Here is an 18,128-nt window from a genome sequence, read left to right as displayed (position 1 = left end):
TTCTTTAGTCTTTCTTTTTAGTCTGTTTAAAAGATCAGTTTTAATACCTCTATTTCCACAAAAAACTGGACAAATTTAAACTATAAAATTTTTGTTCCTTTCTTGAGTGTAACTGCTCTCTTATTCTAATCTTTAATCTGTGAGAATATTTTTTATTTTTTATTTATTTTTATTTATTTATTTATTTGGTTTTTTTTTTGAGACAGAGTCTCGCTCTGTCACCCAGGCTGGAGTGCAGTGGCACAATCTTGGCTCACTGCAAGCTCCGTCTCCCGGGTTCATGCCATTCTCCTGCCTCAGCCTCCCAAGTAGCTGGGACTACAGGCGCCCGCCACCACGCCCGGCTAATTTTTTGTATTTTTAGTAGAGGTGGGGTTTCACTGTGTTAGCCAGGATGGTCTCGATCTCATGACCTCATGATCCGCCTGCCTCTGCCTCCCAAAGTGCTGGGATTACAGGCGTGAGCCACCGCACCCAGCCTATTTTTTATTTTTTAACTCATTATGGAAAATTCCAAAATATACAAAAGTAGAGATAACAATATAATGAACCTCTATATATTATCACTCAGCTTCAAAAATTATCATGGCCAATCCATTTTAATCTATACCATCATCCATTTCCCTTCACTTTGTTTTGAAGCAAATCCAAGACTAGCCTATCATTTCATCTGTAAACATTTCCATATGTATGCGAGAGTCTTTTAAAATGATCTTTGCAGGGAAAGGATATGGGCCATTCATGGTCAAATGTGATAACCACATGAAAGCCTAAGCTTTGGAATTTCTCCAACTCTATTGTGGAGCTCAAAAACATCACTGAAGCTGGACAGGCAGTACATATCAAGATGCTCTAGAAGTGCTACTTTTGTCTGCTCTTTGGCTAGAAAAGCAAAATAGTGCAGTGGTTAAGAGCAGGGACTGTGCCAGACCTAGTTCATGTCCAGCCCTACTACCTACTAGCTGTGTGGCCTTGAGCTCATGATGTAACCTCTGTATGTCTTGGTTCTTCATCTGTTAAATGAGGATAATTGAAGCATCTATTTCATAGAGATATTCTGAGGAATAAATGAGTTAACATACATAAAGTGTTTGGAACAGTGCCTGGCATATTCTAAGTACTGTGTCTTAGCCATCTCAATAGCATATAGGTGCAATAGTTATTACTAAAAATTAAAAACAAAACAATAAAATTATTTATACTGAATTCAGAATGTCAAAGCGTGCTATGAGAATGAGTTAATAATGAGTCTCTAGAGATCAAGATTAAGCAGATGTCAACAGAAAACCTTAACAGTCAATCTGGGGCTCATAGGAGCATCAATCCAGCTTTGCTTTGTAATGAATTTTATTACCGTAAGTTTTAAAAACTGAAAGCCAAACAAGAGAAATTTCAGAATTCTAAACAATAACAAAAATACATATGTATACCTTGGCATCAGCTTCCCAACACTGATGTAACAGTTCAGCAAAACTTCTGGGGCAACTGCTTGGAATGGTTAATCTCTACAATAGAGAGAGGGGAAACAAAACAAAACAAAACAAAACACAGGGATTTATTCATTAATGTCAGCAAACACCGTATCTGAAGGGTCATAATAGAGTTAATTTAAGAACATAAGGCATGAAATTTAAAGCTTCCATTGATTAATATGTGACAAGTGACAATTTATGTTTAGATCTGTAATCTCTGAAGACTCATACTTTTTCTTGAAAGGGAACTGTAGTGAACAGAGAAGTCAGGTTCAGTACAACTAATGCAACAAAACATAAAATATCTAAACAACTACAGTAGGAGGGGGCAAGTTGGAACTTAAATATTAAATATAAAACCATATGTCACTGTATGTTTATAGGCAACTTGCGATATATGTAAATAGGCCAGGTAACTAGAAACCAGTTTAGCTTTGGCAGTAGGTATACAACTCTGAAAACATCTGAGCACAGATCACAGAGATAATTTTAAAAACTCTGCATTTCTCAGTGGTAAATAAGACATTCTGAACGTATGACTGATTACGGCTTTGTTTTGGTCAAACCCATATACTTTAAGGACCCGATACAACAAAAAAAATAATGTGAGGATGGTCCTGTTCTAACATCCTACAGTGGTGCTTCTCATAGAACTTGTGGTGCCTCTATTCCACAGAAGCATTTTGTGTTTGTTTTAGAGACTGGTGGGTTGCAACCGACTTTTAAGTATAACAGGTCAGGAATGCTAGACAATTCAGTATACCATACTATCCTGCATAACCAGGAACTCCCCTGTATCCCACAAAATTTCAAATGCCCCATTTACATTCATGTAAGTAAAACAAGCAAACAATGAAGTTTATAATTTTCTGGGCCTAGAATCTAACTCTAACTTACAAATAAACACAAAGTATTCTTTTGAACAGTTTTAAGATACACTGAACGCTGCAGAATGCATCTACCAAATAAAATAAATCAAAGGCTTATTGATTCTTGCATGATTCATAACTTTATCATGATTTCTGACATAACAACAACAGTGCTACTCCCAGTACTGGAGTCGTTAATACAATAACAGCAACAGTGCTACTCCCAGTACTGGAGTCGTTAATACAACCCAACTCCATCCGGGTGCATTTGTAGCTGCTGAGTTCTATTTATCCCCTAAAACTGTTCCAAAATCTCCTCTGGTGTGGTCATGCTTGAGCATTTGTACACTGGAAAACATCTTTCATTTATTTCTCTTTTATATTACAGTTAGAGCATTATGTTAACTTACAATATAATGTGTGTAGGTAGTTGTGTTACCTTTGAATTTCACCTCAAGGGAGTGTAAGGGGTTGTTAACATAGTTGTTATAAAATGAGCATTGGGTGTGATGGAGTTGAGAACTGCTGTAATAAGTATTAAGACTTATTCCACAGTTTTGTTTGCCAAAGAAGTTTTGCAAATAAAAAACTTAAAACTGAACTTGGCTGGATTTGGGGGAGGCTATGAGAAGCTAGAAACATAGTTGCCTTGACAAGAAAACTGACAACCTGTATTCTGAATTACAGATAATCCTAAAATCAAAACAAAGTTGAAAAACAAAACAACTCTCTCCAAACTAAAGGCCGTGCTAAGCACTTTCAAACTTCTAGTCTTGTGATTTCACAGAATAGGACAAGATGTATTAAACTGTACTATTATTTTACTGTAAACTGCAGACCTTTTGATGAAGGTTAAAAAAAATTCAGGTGTTTACTTTTTAAAATATAAAATGGTTGGGGGCTGGGAATTAATAAAAGTAGACTATAATTCCAATTATGCACTTGAATGTACTCTGTAACTAAAAATAATGAGTTTTCGTCAAGGGTAACATTTTTCAATACAACTTCGTCTCAACGTTTTCCTGAGAACTGAATGTGAGCTGGCTGAATATGGAGGATGATCATTTCTGTGATCTTTTCTTACTGAAAAACTGTTTAGATACTACATCGAAGTCATTACACAAGGAAACACAATTATTTTAAATAATCTGACATGGCCAAATATCAGTTAAATCTAGACTCAGACACTTTATGCAATGGATTATTTTGGTGCGTTAAAAAGTACTTTAAAATAGAATTCAAAGTATTTAAGTCCTGATTACATAACTGTGGGCATTCCTAATACATGAAAACATTCTGAAATAACCAGATCTTAGCACCAGGTTTGCAATACTACTTAAAACTTAAATATTTTTAAATAAAAGTTTCAAATTAAAATATTTCCCAATCACTAAATTAGGCATGACATTTTTAAAAGAGCATATTCATTTTTGCACCATTTTCTACATAAGATGTAAATTTTTTTTTAAGTCAAGTTTTTATCTTTTTCTAAAGTATAGTCAAGAACAGTGGATTAAGTCTTATGAAGATTTCTGTTAGTCAAATAGTTTTGTTATTTAGAACAAACACATTATATGTAAGAATTTAAGTATTTATAAAAATAGAAATTATGCTACCAGAACATTCTGAATGATCACTGATTGAGTACCATGGAAATGACAAAAGCAAATGTATCTATCTGTTCCATTTAAAAAATGTATGAGTAATGCCCTCTTAATTTCATGCCTTCTATAAAGGTTCATTGTTTACTTTGTAAAGTTTAGCAGTGCTTTATGAATCTAGTTTTAATAGGATTTAATATTAGAAATATGACTGTTTAAACATCTTATTTTATTATTAAAGGATTAGAAGCAAAGATCTTCAGATATAATTTTTAGAAAGTATTGATTTTTCTATAGATGCAAAAAGTAATCTTAAATGGTGAAAATGAATAAGGTCTATTGTCTGGGTAAGAGTAATGCGCCAATCTCAATTCCCTGGTCTTGACAGTATACTACAGACATGTAAGATTTCACCAGTGAGGGAAGCTGGGTGAAGAGTACACAAATTTCTTTAGTTTTTGTTAATTTAAAAAACTTTTTTGGCCGGGCACGTTGGCTCATGCCTGTAATCCCAGCACTTTGGGAGGCCGAGGCAGGTGGATCACTTGAGGTCAGGAGTTCAAGACCAGCCTGGCCAATATGGTGAAACCCCATTTCTACTAAAAATAAAAAAACTTTTTTGAGTCAGGGTGTCACTCTGTCACCCAGGCTGGAATGCAGTGGTGTGATAATGGTGGCAGCCTTGACCTCCCAGACTCAAGGGATCCTCCTACCTCAGTCTTGCCAGTAGATGGGACTACAGGTATGCACGACCACACCCAGCTAATTTTTTGATTCTTTGTAATATTTTTGCAAACTCCTGTGAATCTATAATTATTTCAAAATAAAAAGTTAAAAAAAAAGACAACTCTAATACTTGGATATAGATATTATAGATGACTAGATAACATTTAAAATGTCTTCCTGAACACTTGAACATGTCTGTCTTTATTTAAATGAGGCCTGTTAAAAATACGACTTTCTCTTTTCAACCCATAACCCAAAATATTCAATAGTAAAAATACAGTAAAAGAATTAGAAGTTGAAGGGATTTTGTAAATTATGTTTAAGTCAAAGCCTCAATTTTGTTATGAAATGAAATAAATCCTTGTGAATTATCTTTATGCTATGTCAACAGAATTTATTTTGGAAATGGATACCTCCATTTGTGAGGTGAAATGAAGATACCTTCTTAAATGATGATGTTGAAACTTACATTGAAACTTAATTTCCATATTTTTGACAAATAAATATTGTACAGAATGAGAATAGCAGATAAATATCCTTGTAATACCCAATTTTACTAAAGTTCATTAGAAAGTTGAGAAAATGTATTTCACCATGTAGGCTTTTTTCAACTAACTATTATATTTAATGAATACAGTGTGGGAAGTATTTGAGTAGTCTTCATCAGTTATTAGCTGATCATCAGAACATATCATGAATAAAATAGTAAACTCTACTTTCTGGGATCTCTGGGGAGAAAAAAGACTGCTTCTGCATGTATAATGTTGAAGAGGTTCTGAAGGTTATTCATGGGTGATTCCAATCCTCAAGTCAACTATCCAGGCAGCTTCTAAATTCATTTTTTTCTTCAGCTTTAAAAATCCTTCACGGATACTCCAGTGTTTTAAAAAGTGCTTTAAATTTATATCTATTCTGCCACCCTTTAGATATTATTTAAAAATATTAATTATTCTGTCTTATACATATTTGGAGGGTCCAGTTAGCTAAAAAAAAACAAAAACAAAATAAAACAAAACAAAAAAAAACAACCTTTCTCCTAGTTTATCTTGGAATAGTGCAGAGGGAAAAGATTACACTGAATGTTTTGGTTCCAGAGTCTACACAAGGTCAGTAATTTTCTTTGCTTTCATTTGTAAACCCAGAACCAGATCTCTAATCATCTTACTGGCAAAAGAAATACAACAGAAACAAGTGTTTCCTCATATGACGACAATATCAGTCATCCTGTGTGTAAGATCTTATTTAATAGCACATGAGGAATTACTATCACTTTTAATTAAAACAGAACAGCTCCTGTGAAACAATGAGTAAGGCACATTCTTGCATATAACTCCTTTTCATTTCTTAAATTGGCAGCTCTTTCCCATCAGTTTCAGCTATCATCAACATTTCATCCACTCCCAATGAATCAGGAGGAAAAATTATATGGTAACTCTGGATTATGTGATCTAAAAGATGGAAACTTGGTTTCTCCTAGTCAATAGCAGCTTTTTGATTATTCTAGTTTGTTCCTGCATTCACCTGGGAAGCAGATGAATCTAATTCTTTTAGAGCATTAAAAGGGAATATTTTTATATATTCACCTTTTTGCAAATTATTTTATTCTAAGGTTGCAGTCTTACCCTTTGTGGAGAGCACAGATAAGATTTGGAAATGAAGAAGTTTTGTGAAATAAAGTAGTTTTGCATTGCAAAGACAACTGCTTGCTTCCATTACATGATCTAAGTTCTCATAATACCTTGATATTGGATGCTTCATCCTTATGCTGAGAATTTCCATGGCTGTGCGTTTCAGTCACAATTTTAAACCTTTCAAAATGTAGTTGCTCTCTTTGATATGAATGTACCATGTTCTCTGATGTAGGCTCATAGGTCCAACTAACTGAAAGCCTCAATTTGTGGGAAGAAGAGAAGCGAGGCTGGGGACACAGCACAAACGGTGTTTACGCCACTGAAGTTCTTTTGAAATGGAAAGACTCTGCATGAAGAAGCGAACAGTTATGCCACTGCCTCGCCAATTCCAGTGAGGAGCTCATCTTCAATGTAGTGTTCAACGTAGGTGGCAAAACTGTAATTTTTCCCTTTTTTGAAACTATTTTTTCTTCTTTTATTTTTGAAATTCTCATCTAAGCGACAGTTTCTTGTACTATAGTGACTCCTGCTGGGAGAGGTAAGTTGAAGTAGCTGAAGGTCTCTTACAGATATATCAACTCCCGGCCAGTAAAAAAGATGTCCTAAACGCAGGAGATGGAGTTAAACTGTTCCCCTACCTTGGACGCAATGGCTTCTTTCATCACTAAGAACAAACCCCTAGGTTTTACAATTGAGACTGAGAAACTAGTACAGTACTTGTACAATTTTTGATCTACAGCATCACGACGTGAAGCTGCAACAATTAGATGTAAAGGGTCCATTCATGAGGAATAACATCACTTTGACCCTTTGTGTTAGCTCCTACTGCTAATCTTTCCATAAGCGTGAACTTACTTTCAATTTGAAGAAGATGAAAAAGTCTTTTGCAAAACCCCAATACTGTTTTCTGATCTATGTACCTGAATGGAGAAACGTAGTCTTACCTCGTTTTTTTCCACTACAAGCCAAGCTACTTGTAATCCTTCCAAACCTTTAAAGGGGACCTCCCTTGTTAGCATCTCCCAGAGAACCTGGAACAAAAAGAAAATGGAATTTTTATTCTTGTACTTTATATTTTTTGGTACATATACTGAAACTTTATCTAACATGTAATTGTATCTAATTACCAGACACAACCAACCCCAACTGTAGAAACTTGGGCAAAACAATTAAGCATACAACTTCTTCCATATATTAAATACTTTTTACGTTCTTTTTTTATAAAGAAAAAACCTGGTTTAGAAATTAGGACATCTAGAGCCAGACTTAAAATTTTATGAAACCAATGGGCCTGACTGATTTAATGTCATCTCATAAATTATCAGAATTTTTATGTTCTCACAAATTAGATTGTGTATTTTGTTAAAACTCTACCTTCAATTTCTGATACATTTGTCTAGGAAATAATAACTGGGAATTCAACAGTATTTTAAAAGGTTCAATAATGGTCTCATCAAAAATAACTGAGCCCCAAATCCAAATCACTGGCTAACCTACCTACCCCACAATGGTAGATACTTGCAAAATTGTAATACTTAGATTTTACATGTTACATTTTAGATTTTGGAGAAATCTCCCTCAAAATGAGTCAGTCTAAGGGATCTATTTTCATCTACCTACAATATAATCTATTATACCATACTCTAAGATGTAATAAACACTTTCTATACATATAAGATGACTATGTGAAAGTGAGCTTATGTGTGTGTTCCTCTTTGTGCAGTTCTTGAGATCAGTATGATTATTAAATCTGAGTGGAATGCCCAAAGAAAGCAAATTGATGCTAGGAATACTGCTGATTTTGGGTTCTCTTGAAACACTGAGTAATGGAGATTTGTATACTATGTTACTTTTCCCTGTTTATACAAATGGAGTTCAAAAATGTGAGTCTACCAATACTCTGTAAAGTGCAAAAACAATTCTAGTTTTATCACTAATAGTCCTAATAATAAAAACCACCACCGCTTATTGAGTACTTATTATATTCCAGATGCCCTTTTCATATATTACCATGATTAATAGCAATCCTACTGGATACATCTTACCCTTATTTTATAGGTGAGGTAACTATTTAAAAAGTTAAAAAAAAAACTTGCCCAAAGACAGTCAGTTATCCAGTGACAGAGCCAGACTATGAACCTGCTGGCTCACCCCAAAGGTCAGGCTCTTGACTCCTTTTAATGTGAGTGAAGGGAAAGTGACAGTACTAGAGAGAATGCGACAGGCCCTGTCTTAGGTATGGCGCCCTGGGAGAAGCAGGAAGAGAACCAGTGGCTTCGACTCAGATTTCCCTTGTTTTAAAAACAAAAGCTCATTTCTAATAGGAACGTAGATGGAGCACACATACTCTAGTCAAGCAAATCATAGAAACCTTTCATTCCATATCCACTATTTCCTCAGCCAGTGCTCAGTCTCATTTCATCCATAACACAGTAAATGAATTCTGGCTAATACGAAGATAATTAGCAGGAAAATCAGGGAAATTGGCAGATGCTGCTCAAGCAGGAGAAAAAAAATTCACTGAAGCCTCTTTGGGCTTTTAATCAAGTGTGTAAGGTACTCCTTTAGAGGAGCTACTGAATAATTCTATTTGAGTCACACAAGTGATTAGGAAAAGGTAAGGGGCATCCCACAAGGGGACAATTCTAGTGAACACCACACGTAAAGGAAGGGTGACAGAACAGGTATGCAATCACCCTGACCTACACAGGGAGGGAGGCTGGGCAGCAAGAGGGCTGAGCAGGAAATGGAGCCCCTCATTTGGCTGCAATTACCACTCCACAGGGGGATAGGGCTGGGGAGGGGAAAAGATATGAAGGGCAAGTAAATTAATGGATGTGGCATTCCTAAGGAGAATGGGAACAGGGAGTTAGCTTCCAATAAATCAAACGCTCCAGACCCCCAAACGCACAGATGAGCAGTGCCTCTTCTGAGTTTGGCCTGCAGGTATGATACACGCCGTGTACATGTGTGCACACATGCACAGACTGAATTTTGTGAAGTAAATTGCAAATCCAAGAGTTTGGGGAGACAACACCAGAAAAACATTTACGTCATTCTTGATTCCAAAATATTCTGCTGGAAAATGTCCAAAATCTAATAAAATTTAAGTTATATTTCTCTGAGAGCTCTAACCGTGAAAGAAAAAAATAAGCCAATTTCATTTGACTCCCTCTGTGTCTCTGAAGAGCTACTACAGCTGAGGGAGTTACTTGATGGATGTAAAAGTGTCTGAGGTGGCGTCATTAGCTGCTATGTCCTGAAGCCCAAATGAGGTCTTTAGTTTAATTCCAGTATCAGCACATCTCATGATTTCCTTTTATTAATTCCCTGGATTTGGGAATGTATCAAAAAGCAGGTGGTAAAAGATAGGACATCAGCTTTTTTTTTTCACACTAAACAAAAATCACATTTGGCATACAAAAGTAACTTTACTGAGGAAGTCACTTGGAGGTCTAAAAATATATTAAATGATGCCTAAAAATACCAGTTATGAGGATTCAGGCCAAATATTATTGTGATCTTTCACCTTAAAAATATTTTCCGACTCATTTTATATTGAGACGTCCTCACATTTAAACTGTGCTCACAAGGAAAATTTATGTTTTCAGTTTACAGAATAGAAACTTGGAAAAGACTACGTACTTTTTCTGCCCTTTCTTTTCCAAACAATAGAAAGCCATTACCTGAGCCCAGCTTGTTCTGGAACAGTGCTCACAGACAAGCCAGGCAGCCATGCTGTCTCTTAAGCCACTATGTTTTCAAGGCTGGTTTTGGCTGAGAAGCTTCTAAGAAGGTAATCCTTTCTGCATTGTCATTAGAATAGCTTTTTTTTTTTTTTTTTTTTTTAAAGAGAGGCTAGGCCTTGTGTTCTCAGAAGGCTTATTCTTTCAGTGATTTTTGCTTTTCTTTTTTTGTGGATAACATACTAAACACTCTTCCAGGTTCAGTCCTCCAAGAGTTCTCATAAGAGGGTAAAAAAATCTCATTTCTTATAAAATGGAAGGAAACAATTGCCTCCCTAGCAAAGTTTACCAGCTTAAGAGCAAGGATCATAAAATCCACTTCTGGCATTCACAGCACATTTATTTTAAGGCAGTACAAGGTTAGTGAGTCTTGCCATTTGTTAAGAAGCAACAAAGGTTTATCAACCTGGGGAGGGCTGGTGGTTTTGGGAGTAGTAGGGGCTAAATTCTTACAGCAGTCTAAAAAATTAGAAAAACAAAAAGCAAAAATATATTGCAGTTTTTTGGGTGGATTTAAAAAAAAAACCTTTTTTTAATGGTCTTATTCATCTGTATGTGACTGCTGTGTGTAGAGGGGGTTTCAATGAACAGAACAGACTCCCAATGAACAATGGGATATTTAATGCAAATAAATGCTCCTACTGACAAAGGAGTCTTGGCTACTCACCTATTTTTGAAAAGACATAAAAAATTCAAAATAACCACATTTTGAATTAAAATAGGTATCATTTTCCAAGTTTATGGACCACAAACTTCTAAAACTAACATGGTCCCAACCTTAACAATATCCTCACCTGCTCTTTTCTATAACATCTACTTTGAACACATAATGCTTTCTTCATTAAAAAAATACCTGTGGTTGTTTAAATAAAAAGTCGCTGGAAAGCATACCTCGTATTTTTTCTCTCATTAATGGTGTTTATTTAGAACAAACAGAATGAGAAGAGGTCAGAATTAAATATGAGGTTGGTGCAAAAGTAATTGCAGTTTTTGCCATTACTTTTAAATGGCAAAACTTCAATTACTTTTGCATCAACCTATACAGTCCTGAGTTCTTGTTTATAATTAAATTAGCATCTGTACACTTTTCTGAATGGAATTCTGCTGACACAACATTCTGTGAGGCAAACCAGCATTCCAAGCAAATGCTGTCTTCAAGACTCACACAGCAGAAGCTGTTTTAAAACAGACTCACTCACTGAAATGGCATTTCTGTTTCCACCAGGTAAGGGAAGGCTCTAGCATGAATGCAGAATTGATATTCCACATCACATGATGGGGTGGACAGGTTCTGCAGAGCAACATCCAGTGTGTAAATACAGAGCAACACTGGAAATGCTCAGTGGCTGGTGGTCGAGTTTGTTTCAGTAAGTGAAATTACTCCATAGGATGGTTTGTTAAGCATTTGTTAAATCCCTCCAAAACCAAACCAAACTAAGCAAAGGTAGGGTCAGCACACAAGTAGAGAGAAAAGCTAATCCACAAAGAGACGTGTTCAAGCCCTTCTACTGAAATGTGGTGCATAGTTTCTTAAGTGAAAAGATTTTTAATAAAAAACACTGAAAATGTGCAGCTCCAGAAAGGTTGACTCAAACTATGTTTAAGAAATGGGGTCAATGTGGAATGTATGAAGAGATTTTAAAATGATACAGGAAAAAAATCCTAAGCTCTGCAAACAGAAGTCACTCTTAACATCTTTTATAGTTTATGTGTGAAAAGGAATTTGTGCTTGGCTACTGGTACTAAGATTGTACTTCATCTCAGGAAAAGCAGAGGGGGGCATTTCACACCAAAGCCCTGGCAACTGTAAGGCTTTGAAAGAAGGCAGCATAAAGTTTGTTTTCATATATGAAATAATATTGCGGCTAAAAGTTCAATCTATGTATAGTTGTGTCTTAAGGTCAAAAATTTTTGAGATAAGGAAATTCAAACACTTGGGGAGAATTTTAAAAGTAAAAGCACTGTATGTGTGTGGACTCATAAGTGCAAAAATGAACCTCAAAAGTCTTCTAGTTCATATAAATGTGACAAACAATTTAAAAGCTGTAACAGTCTACAATAACTATAACCAACATACATATATACCTAACACCAACAAACATGTTTATATACATTTATATACACATGCACATGAAAGGAGTGGGAGCAGTGGGCTCCTGGTGAGCCACTCTGAACGGTCAAGCCACGTTCCTAAACCACGCTGCTCATCTTCCCAAGCCCTCTTGTTCCAGGGAGGTGCCCGCAACGATGGCCTGCTGCAGAATACAGAGTGGCTTTTTCATGTTTGATGGGTTGTAAGAAACAAAAAGCCAACTATGACATCTATGAAGACTATGTAACAGAAACTGTAAGTGGCCCTCAAAGCCAAAAATATATATTATCTGGTCCTTTCTAGAAAAAGTTTGCTTGTTCCTATTTCAACAGGACAAAACGAGAGGCCGTTCCCAACAAGCAGGCTAAGAAAAATTTAAATTACTCTCAGGTGGTGTGTGCCTCAATAAATAAACGTTTGGTTATAAATGAAGGAATGCACTTTCACAAGAGAAAACAATCTTACAAAGAGTCTTAAATTGCTACAAATAACCCATTGTCAGAATATCCCACAGATGAATGTATGATAGTTAGAATGTAGTAACATTTGACATAGGAGACTAGTTTTATAAGCTAGTCTCCTCTGAAACTTAAGTTTTGTTCTTTTTTTCAATGAGAAATATTTGATCACTGTCTGTAATAGCTTATAGTCTTCATTCTTAAGAAACCAGAATCAAGGGATATCAGGTATTGATTTTTTTTCTTTTTTTGGATATCAGGTATTAAGCCTGATGTTACTCTTGCCTTCTGACCTTTAAAATTCTAGCCTTCGGTCAAAAACATACTTCATTCTTGAAATGATTTTTTCAATAGCTAACAAAATTAATCTTTATTAATTTGGTATACATAGGATGTGTTATGATTTACAAAAAGCTAGTCACTGAAACAAGTCCAAAACCTGTGAAGCCAGCATTAAATACCTAGAGACTGAATAAAGAAAACAAAACAAAACAAAACAAAACAGGTCTGACAACGTGAATCTCCTCTTGTGTCATTGGCTACCACCTGCAGTAAGAAAACACAGAGGTTCAGGACGAAGAGACATGCTGATTTGGACCTAAAACAGGCTGCTTCTTTACCCATTACTATGAAAATGCCCTTTTAGGAAGTAATAGTATAAACAGCAGGGCAGTATAATAGTATAAATAGCAGGGCAGTATGAGATGTAAAGACAGGGAATTCCAAAACTATTTTGGACTTTTTAAAGAATACGTAACATTTTAGGGAAAAGTTTATCCTCAACAAAAGGCAACAAATGAATTGCTTCCTCCAGCAAAGAACTCTCCCACTCCACTTCCTTCTCTCTGATAATGCAGGTATAACCTATTCCTCAGGAAATGGCCCATCTCCAAATTCCTCCTCCAGGAGCTTCTGCTCCTTAACGGATTCATTCCTGTGGTCTCTTCCTTGAGCACTCCACCCCCTCATTAGTCTATTCTCTATGTGGCTCTGCTGTGATTCTTATGTAATGCCTTAGAGTCACGCTTCAGATAGTCACTGCTACTCTAAGACTGGCAGCAGACATGGACAAGGTCATCTGGTAAGTGCTAAGTACATTTTCTTTTGGACTTTTAGAAACCGATGAATCAGTTTAATAGTTGAGACTCAAAAGTTTCCTGGTAATTAACTCGCTTGGCAGATCTATTGGTGATTTTATACTGTTTAAGCAATCCATTACAATGAAGTCCTGTTCCAAATGATCCACATTTCCATTGAAATTACAGAGAGAGTCCACAGTCACATTACCACCCTGTAAAAAATCATTCTCACAGGCAAAGTGGAGCCCAACACTATCTCGGATTCCATTTAATTTGTTTCTTGGAAGTGGTGTTGGTTTCTTCTCAACACAGGACAAAATAACTCCGATGATTAAAAATGATTAAACATTTTGGCAACTAGGAAGCGTTCTCCAATGGTGCTGCTTTAGGCATTCCACCAGCAGTACAGTCTCAAATAAAAATAAAACCATGTTAAACTGTATCTCTCTTCTTTTGAGTGTTTGCTTTTTGTATTTCCTTTAGTAAACAAGAAATGAGAAATGAACTCACCACACCATAGGAATATGTGTCACAAGTTTCTGACACAGGGAGACTTTGGATAACTTCTGGAGCCATCCATGGGAAAGTTCCAACCAAGGACATGTGTGTTGTATGGTTATGGAACCGAGAGGCACCAAAGTCACAGATCTGAGAAAACAGGAATCAGTGTCAACTTTCTACTTATTGGCTAATTAAGGGATTATCAGTTACAAAAATCTACATCTGAAATTAACAATTTTTTTAAGTAAAAGAAATAGTCCTACCTTCAATACTCCATCAGCAGCTATAACAACTAAAAAAAGAAAAAAGGATAAATTATGACAATCATCTAATTTGTCTGAGCTGTCTTCTACTGAAAAAAACCATAAACTTCTATTTCTGTCTTCAATATGGGATTATGAAAGGTGAAATCAATGTATTTACAGCATTGAGGATTTTGCAAAAGGGGGCTGACATTAAAACAAAAACTTAATTCCATTAGGTACTGATTAAAAAGGCTTCTGAGACACTTGTTTTATCCAAATGCAGTACTATCCAGTAAGAACGGCACAAATTAGTAGTAGTTAGGAGAACCAAATTTTTACCTGGGTTCTGCCCATGTACTGCCAATGTGATACTGAGGTAGTCATTAGCTTTACTACTTCATATTATATATATGGTTTCCTCCCAACTGAGTGATTTTTGTTAAAGGTGGAGAGAATATTCATTCATTCACTTGTTCATACATTCATTCATTTAATAAATATTTGCTGAGGCTACTGTGGGTAACGCCATGTATAATGCTGTGGAACAGGACTGTAAGCAAGTCTGCCACTGTCTTTGCTCTCAGGGGGTTTATATTCTTATCAGAGAGACAATTAAATAAACATCTACAACAAACTGGGATAGATTCCATGATGAGAGAAACAATACTATAGAGCCAAAGAACAATGATATCTGTGTCGAGGGAGGTCAGATGAAGTTTCCTGTAAGAAATGATGCTTATGCTAAAACCTGAAAAACACAGGAGTTAACCAGAAAAAGGAGAGCTGAGGGAAGAAAGTAGTTTCCTAGGCAGAAGAGAGAGCCTATGCAAAAACTCAGGAGCAGACAAAAAACGTATGGCAATTTTGGAAGGTAGATGCCAGGTCAAGAAGAGAAAGAGAAAGCCAATGAACAATTTTATGTGGAGGAATGAAATGAGCAAAGGTGCAGAGGGGAGACTATGTCAGAGAAGAATAGACCTGGAGGCAAGGGCATCACTTGGCACTCAAGGTTTTGTGGTCCAGGAGACAGATGAGGACATCTGTACTAAGGCAGTGGCAAAGGACAGGAGAAAAGTTGACCGAGTCAAAAAATATTTAGGATGTAGGATCACCTAGGCTTAATGAATGGCTGGATACTGGGGGAGAAGGAAGCGAACTCAAGGATAAAATCAGATAAAGAAGCAATACAGATTCATGGTTAGAACAGGAGCTCTGGCTTTAAACTGTAACTACTATTTATCTCATTTCTGGCTTGGGCAAACAGTATTGCCACTCAGTAAAAGAAATGCAGGGATGATTTTTCGGGGTTAGGGAGAAAATGAAAAGATTAATTTGGACATAATATATTTTAGTGTCTTAAAAAATATCTATGTGGATGTGTCTAATCAGCAGATAGAAAAATAGTTTTGAAGTTGAGATCTGTTTTTTGAGTTAATATGTAAATAGGGCTTTTATGGGAGTGCAAGAATCAGAGCATAAGAGGAGATGAGTCCAAGGATAAAGTTCTGAAGAACTGTTTCAGATGTTTCTTTTGTAAACCGTGCAGTGCCTTGAACATGATAGATGATCAATATTTACTAGTTACTGATGATTTTACCAAGGAGGGAAAATGATCTTTGTATGATCTAATATTTGAAAATAGCCTCAGGGTAAACCTGGTACTATAAGTAATAAGCTACAAACTTTTACAAATAGAAATGTAAATATTAATTTTATATTCAGCTTTCTCATTATAAGATTAACAAGTGCTCACTAGAAAAACTGCCATTATAAAAATACATAACATAGAAAGTGAAACTCTGGTTACCTTTCCAAGGGAAAAAGAATTGCTATAAGTTAGGTCTATATTCTTTCAATATCAGTGTATGTGTGTTCCTATTTAGTAACTATAATACATATAACTGTAACTTTTTAAAATGGGGACATTCTCCATTGTTATATAGTCTTCATAATGATAGCAGGGATAAATCCATAATTTAGTTAATCATTCCTCTTTTGTAGAAGATTTAAGATATACTGAAGTCAAATAACATAGTTAAATTGAAATTCTGAGCATGAACTGAAAATTTACAAATTCATAAAACTCTGATCTTTTCTACTACAGCCTAGATTATTTCCTAATGACTTCCTGTTAGCTGACCATATATCAAAAGTGCTTAGTTCCAAGAAGCTTAAGTCTAAGAAGAACCAAAGAATACATGATAACCTAGAAGAGGAAAGGACAATCAGACGGGGTTAAATTGGTGGTCCAACCAGGACTACTGATAAGTGGAAGGTGCTGATAACTTCCCTCCCCACCCCCATCCCTTCACCCCCTGCTAAACACACACACACTCACACACACAAACCTCACAGTCCTGAGGCATGTGCAAGGGTACCTGATTGATTCATTCCCTGGTTCTCTTCCACTACTTGTCATCACCACCCATTCTAAGGATCACACTATTAGCATATACTCATTTTAATTAAAGATCTCCTAAAAATAGATAGTTCTCTTCCTCCTTACTGAGAAGGAGCATTTAGAAAGCATGTAAATAATTAATTGATGGGAGGGTATTCAGAAAAGTGGCAAACTCTGATGTTTACTTTAGCTAGTGCTATAACGCTACTGCCTTTCTCAGATAACTCTGAAGTGATGTAACAGAAGAAGCATTCTGTTACCACTCCTACTTGAAGGTAATGTCTAATCCTGCAAGTTATTTTAAAATGCTCACCCTCCAAATTATAAGATACAGGGCCATAAATAAGCTTTAGAAAGTACAGAAGAAGAGAAGGAAGAAAAAGAGAGCCTTTACTTTCCAAACTTCCAAACATGTGGCTCATTTCTGGGCACTACTCCAGGTAATACAGGCATGACTGGCATCAACAATTCACACCACGCAATTCAGATGCAACAAGAACAAAATTCAAAATTGATAGTGCACAAAGCCACCTAAAAATAGAAGACTAAAAATATATGACTGCATACTTTGACACAGCAGTATCTCTTTTAGAAAATGATTCTAGGGAAATAATTAGGGATGTCTTGAAAAATTTGGCTGAAATATTAAGCCCAACATTTCTTATCAGAGAAAAAATGTAAACAATTCAAATGTCCACATTCTGGGCTATATTTATACAGTGAAATACTATGCAGCTTCTTCCAATAATGTTGAGATTTTTGTTATTTATTGACAGTAGAAAGGCTTCCATGGTATCAGCAGTGAGTCCCATAGTAGGTTACAAAAGATATGTAAAAGAATGATGCTCATTTCTACATGCAAGTGTATGTAATTTGTAATAAAATAGGTAAAATAAAAACATAACTACATTACCATTTCTTGACTTGAGGTCTCTGTGAATCACCTTGACAGGAGCCTCCATATGTAAATAATGCATTCCTTTTCACACAAGAAGAAATAAAGGCCTATTAATATTTTTCAACATTACATCAGTATTACCTTTCATAGTTTTTCAAAGAACTCAAGAGCAGAAACTAATTCACATGTCTTATTCTTCCATGACTGATAAAATGAAAACAGAATATGTCTACATTAGTAACATGTATATGTGAAGTCAAATTTATAAGCTTTAATCTCTTAGAGGTTGGAATTTGACTGTGGGTAAATCTAGCTTCTTACAATACCTAATAAGGACACCTTAATTTTCTGCAGTCTGCATGAAAATAGCACAGTAACCACTGAAAGGAGGGCTCCACGACTAAGGTAT

The 18,128-nt window shown here is 35.8% G+C and overlaps 1 protein-coding gene across 3 annotated transcripts in view; it reads right to left on the bottom strand.

Moving 5' to 3' along the window:
- MAP3K20 (mitogen-activated protein kinase kinase kinase 20) overlaps positions 1-18,128 on the bottom strand; it is a 193,358-nt gene that overhangs the window by 62,122 nt on the left and 113,108 nt on the right. For all 3 annotated transcript variants that reach the window (XM_055108786.2, XM_034954519.3, XM_034954521.3), the window contains 5 exons: positions 17,735-17,800; positions 14,439-14,467; positions 14,185-14,322; positions 7,244-7,330; positions 1,431-1,505 (listed from right to left, as the gene is read on the bottom strand). In XM_055108786.2, the coding sequence (XP_054964761.1) occupies positions 1,431-1,505; positions 7,244-7,330; positions 14,185-14,322; positions 14,439-14,467; positions 17,735-17,800 (395 nt within the window). The remainder of the gene's footprint in view (positions 1-1,430; positions 1,506-7,243; positions 7,331-14,184; positions 14,323-14,438; positions 14,468-17,734; positions 17,801-18,128) is intronic.

The sequence above is a fragment of the Pan paniscus genome, chromosome 13, assembly GCF_029289425.2.
Source record: "Pan paniscus chromosome 13, NHGRI_mPanPan1-v2.0_pri, whole genome shotgun sequence".
Lineage (NCBI taxonomy): Eukaryota > Metazoa > Chordata > Mammalia > Primates > Hominidae > Pan > Pan paniscus.
The sequence above is the reverse complement of the archived record's forward strand: the minus strand, read 5'-3'. Positions and strand labels throughout refer to the sequence as shown.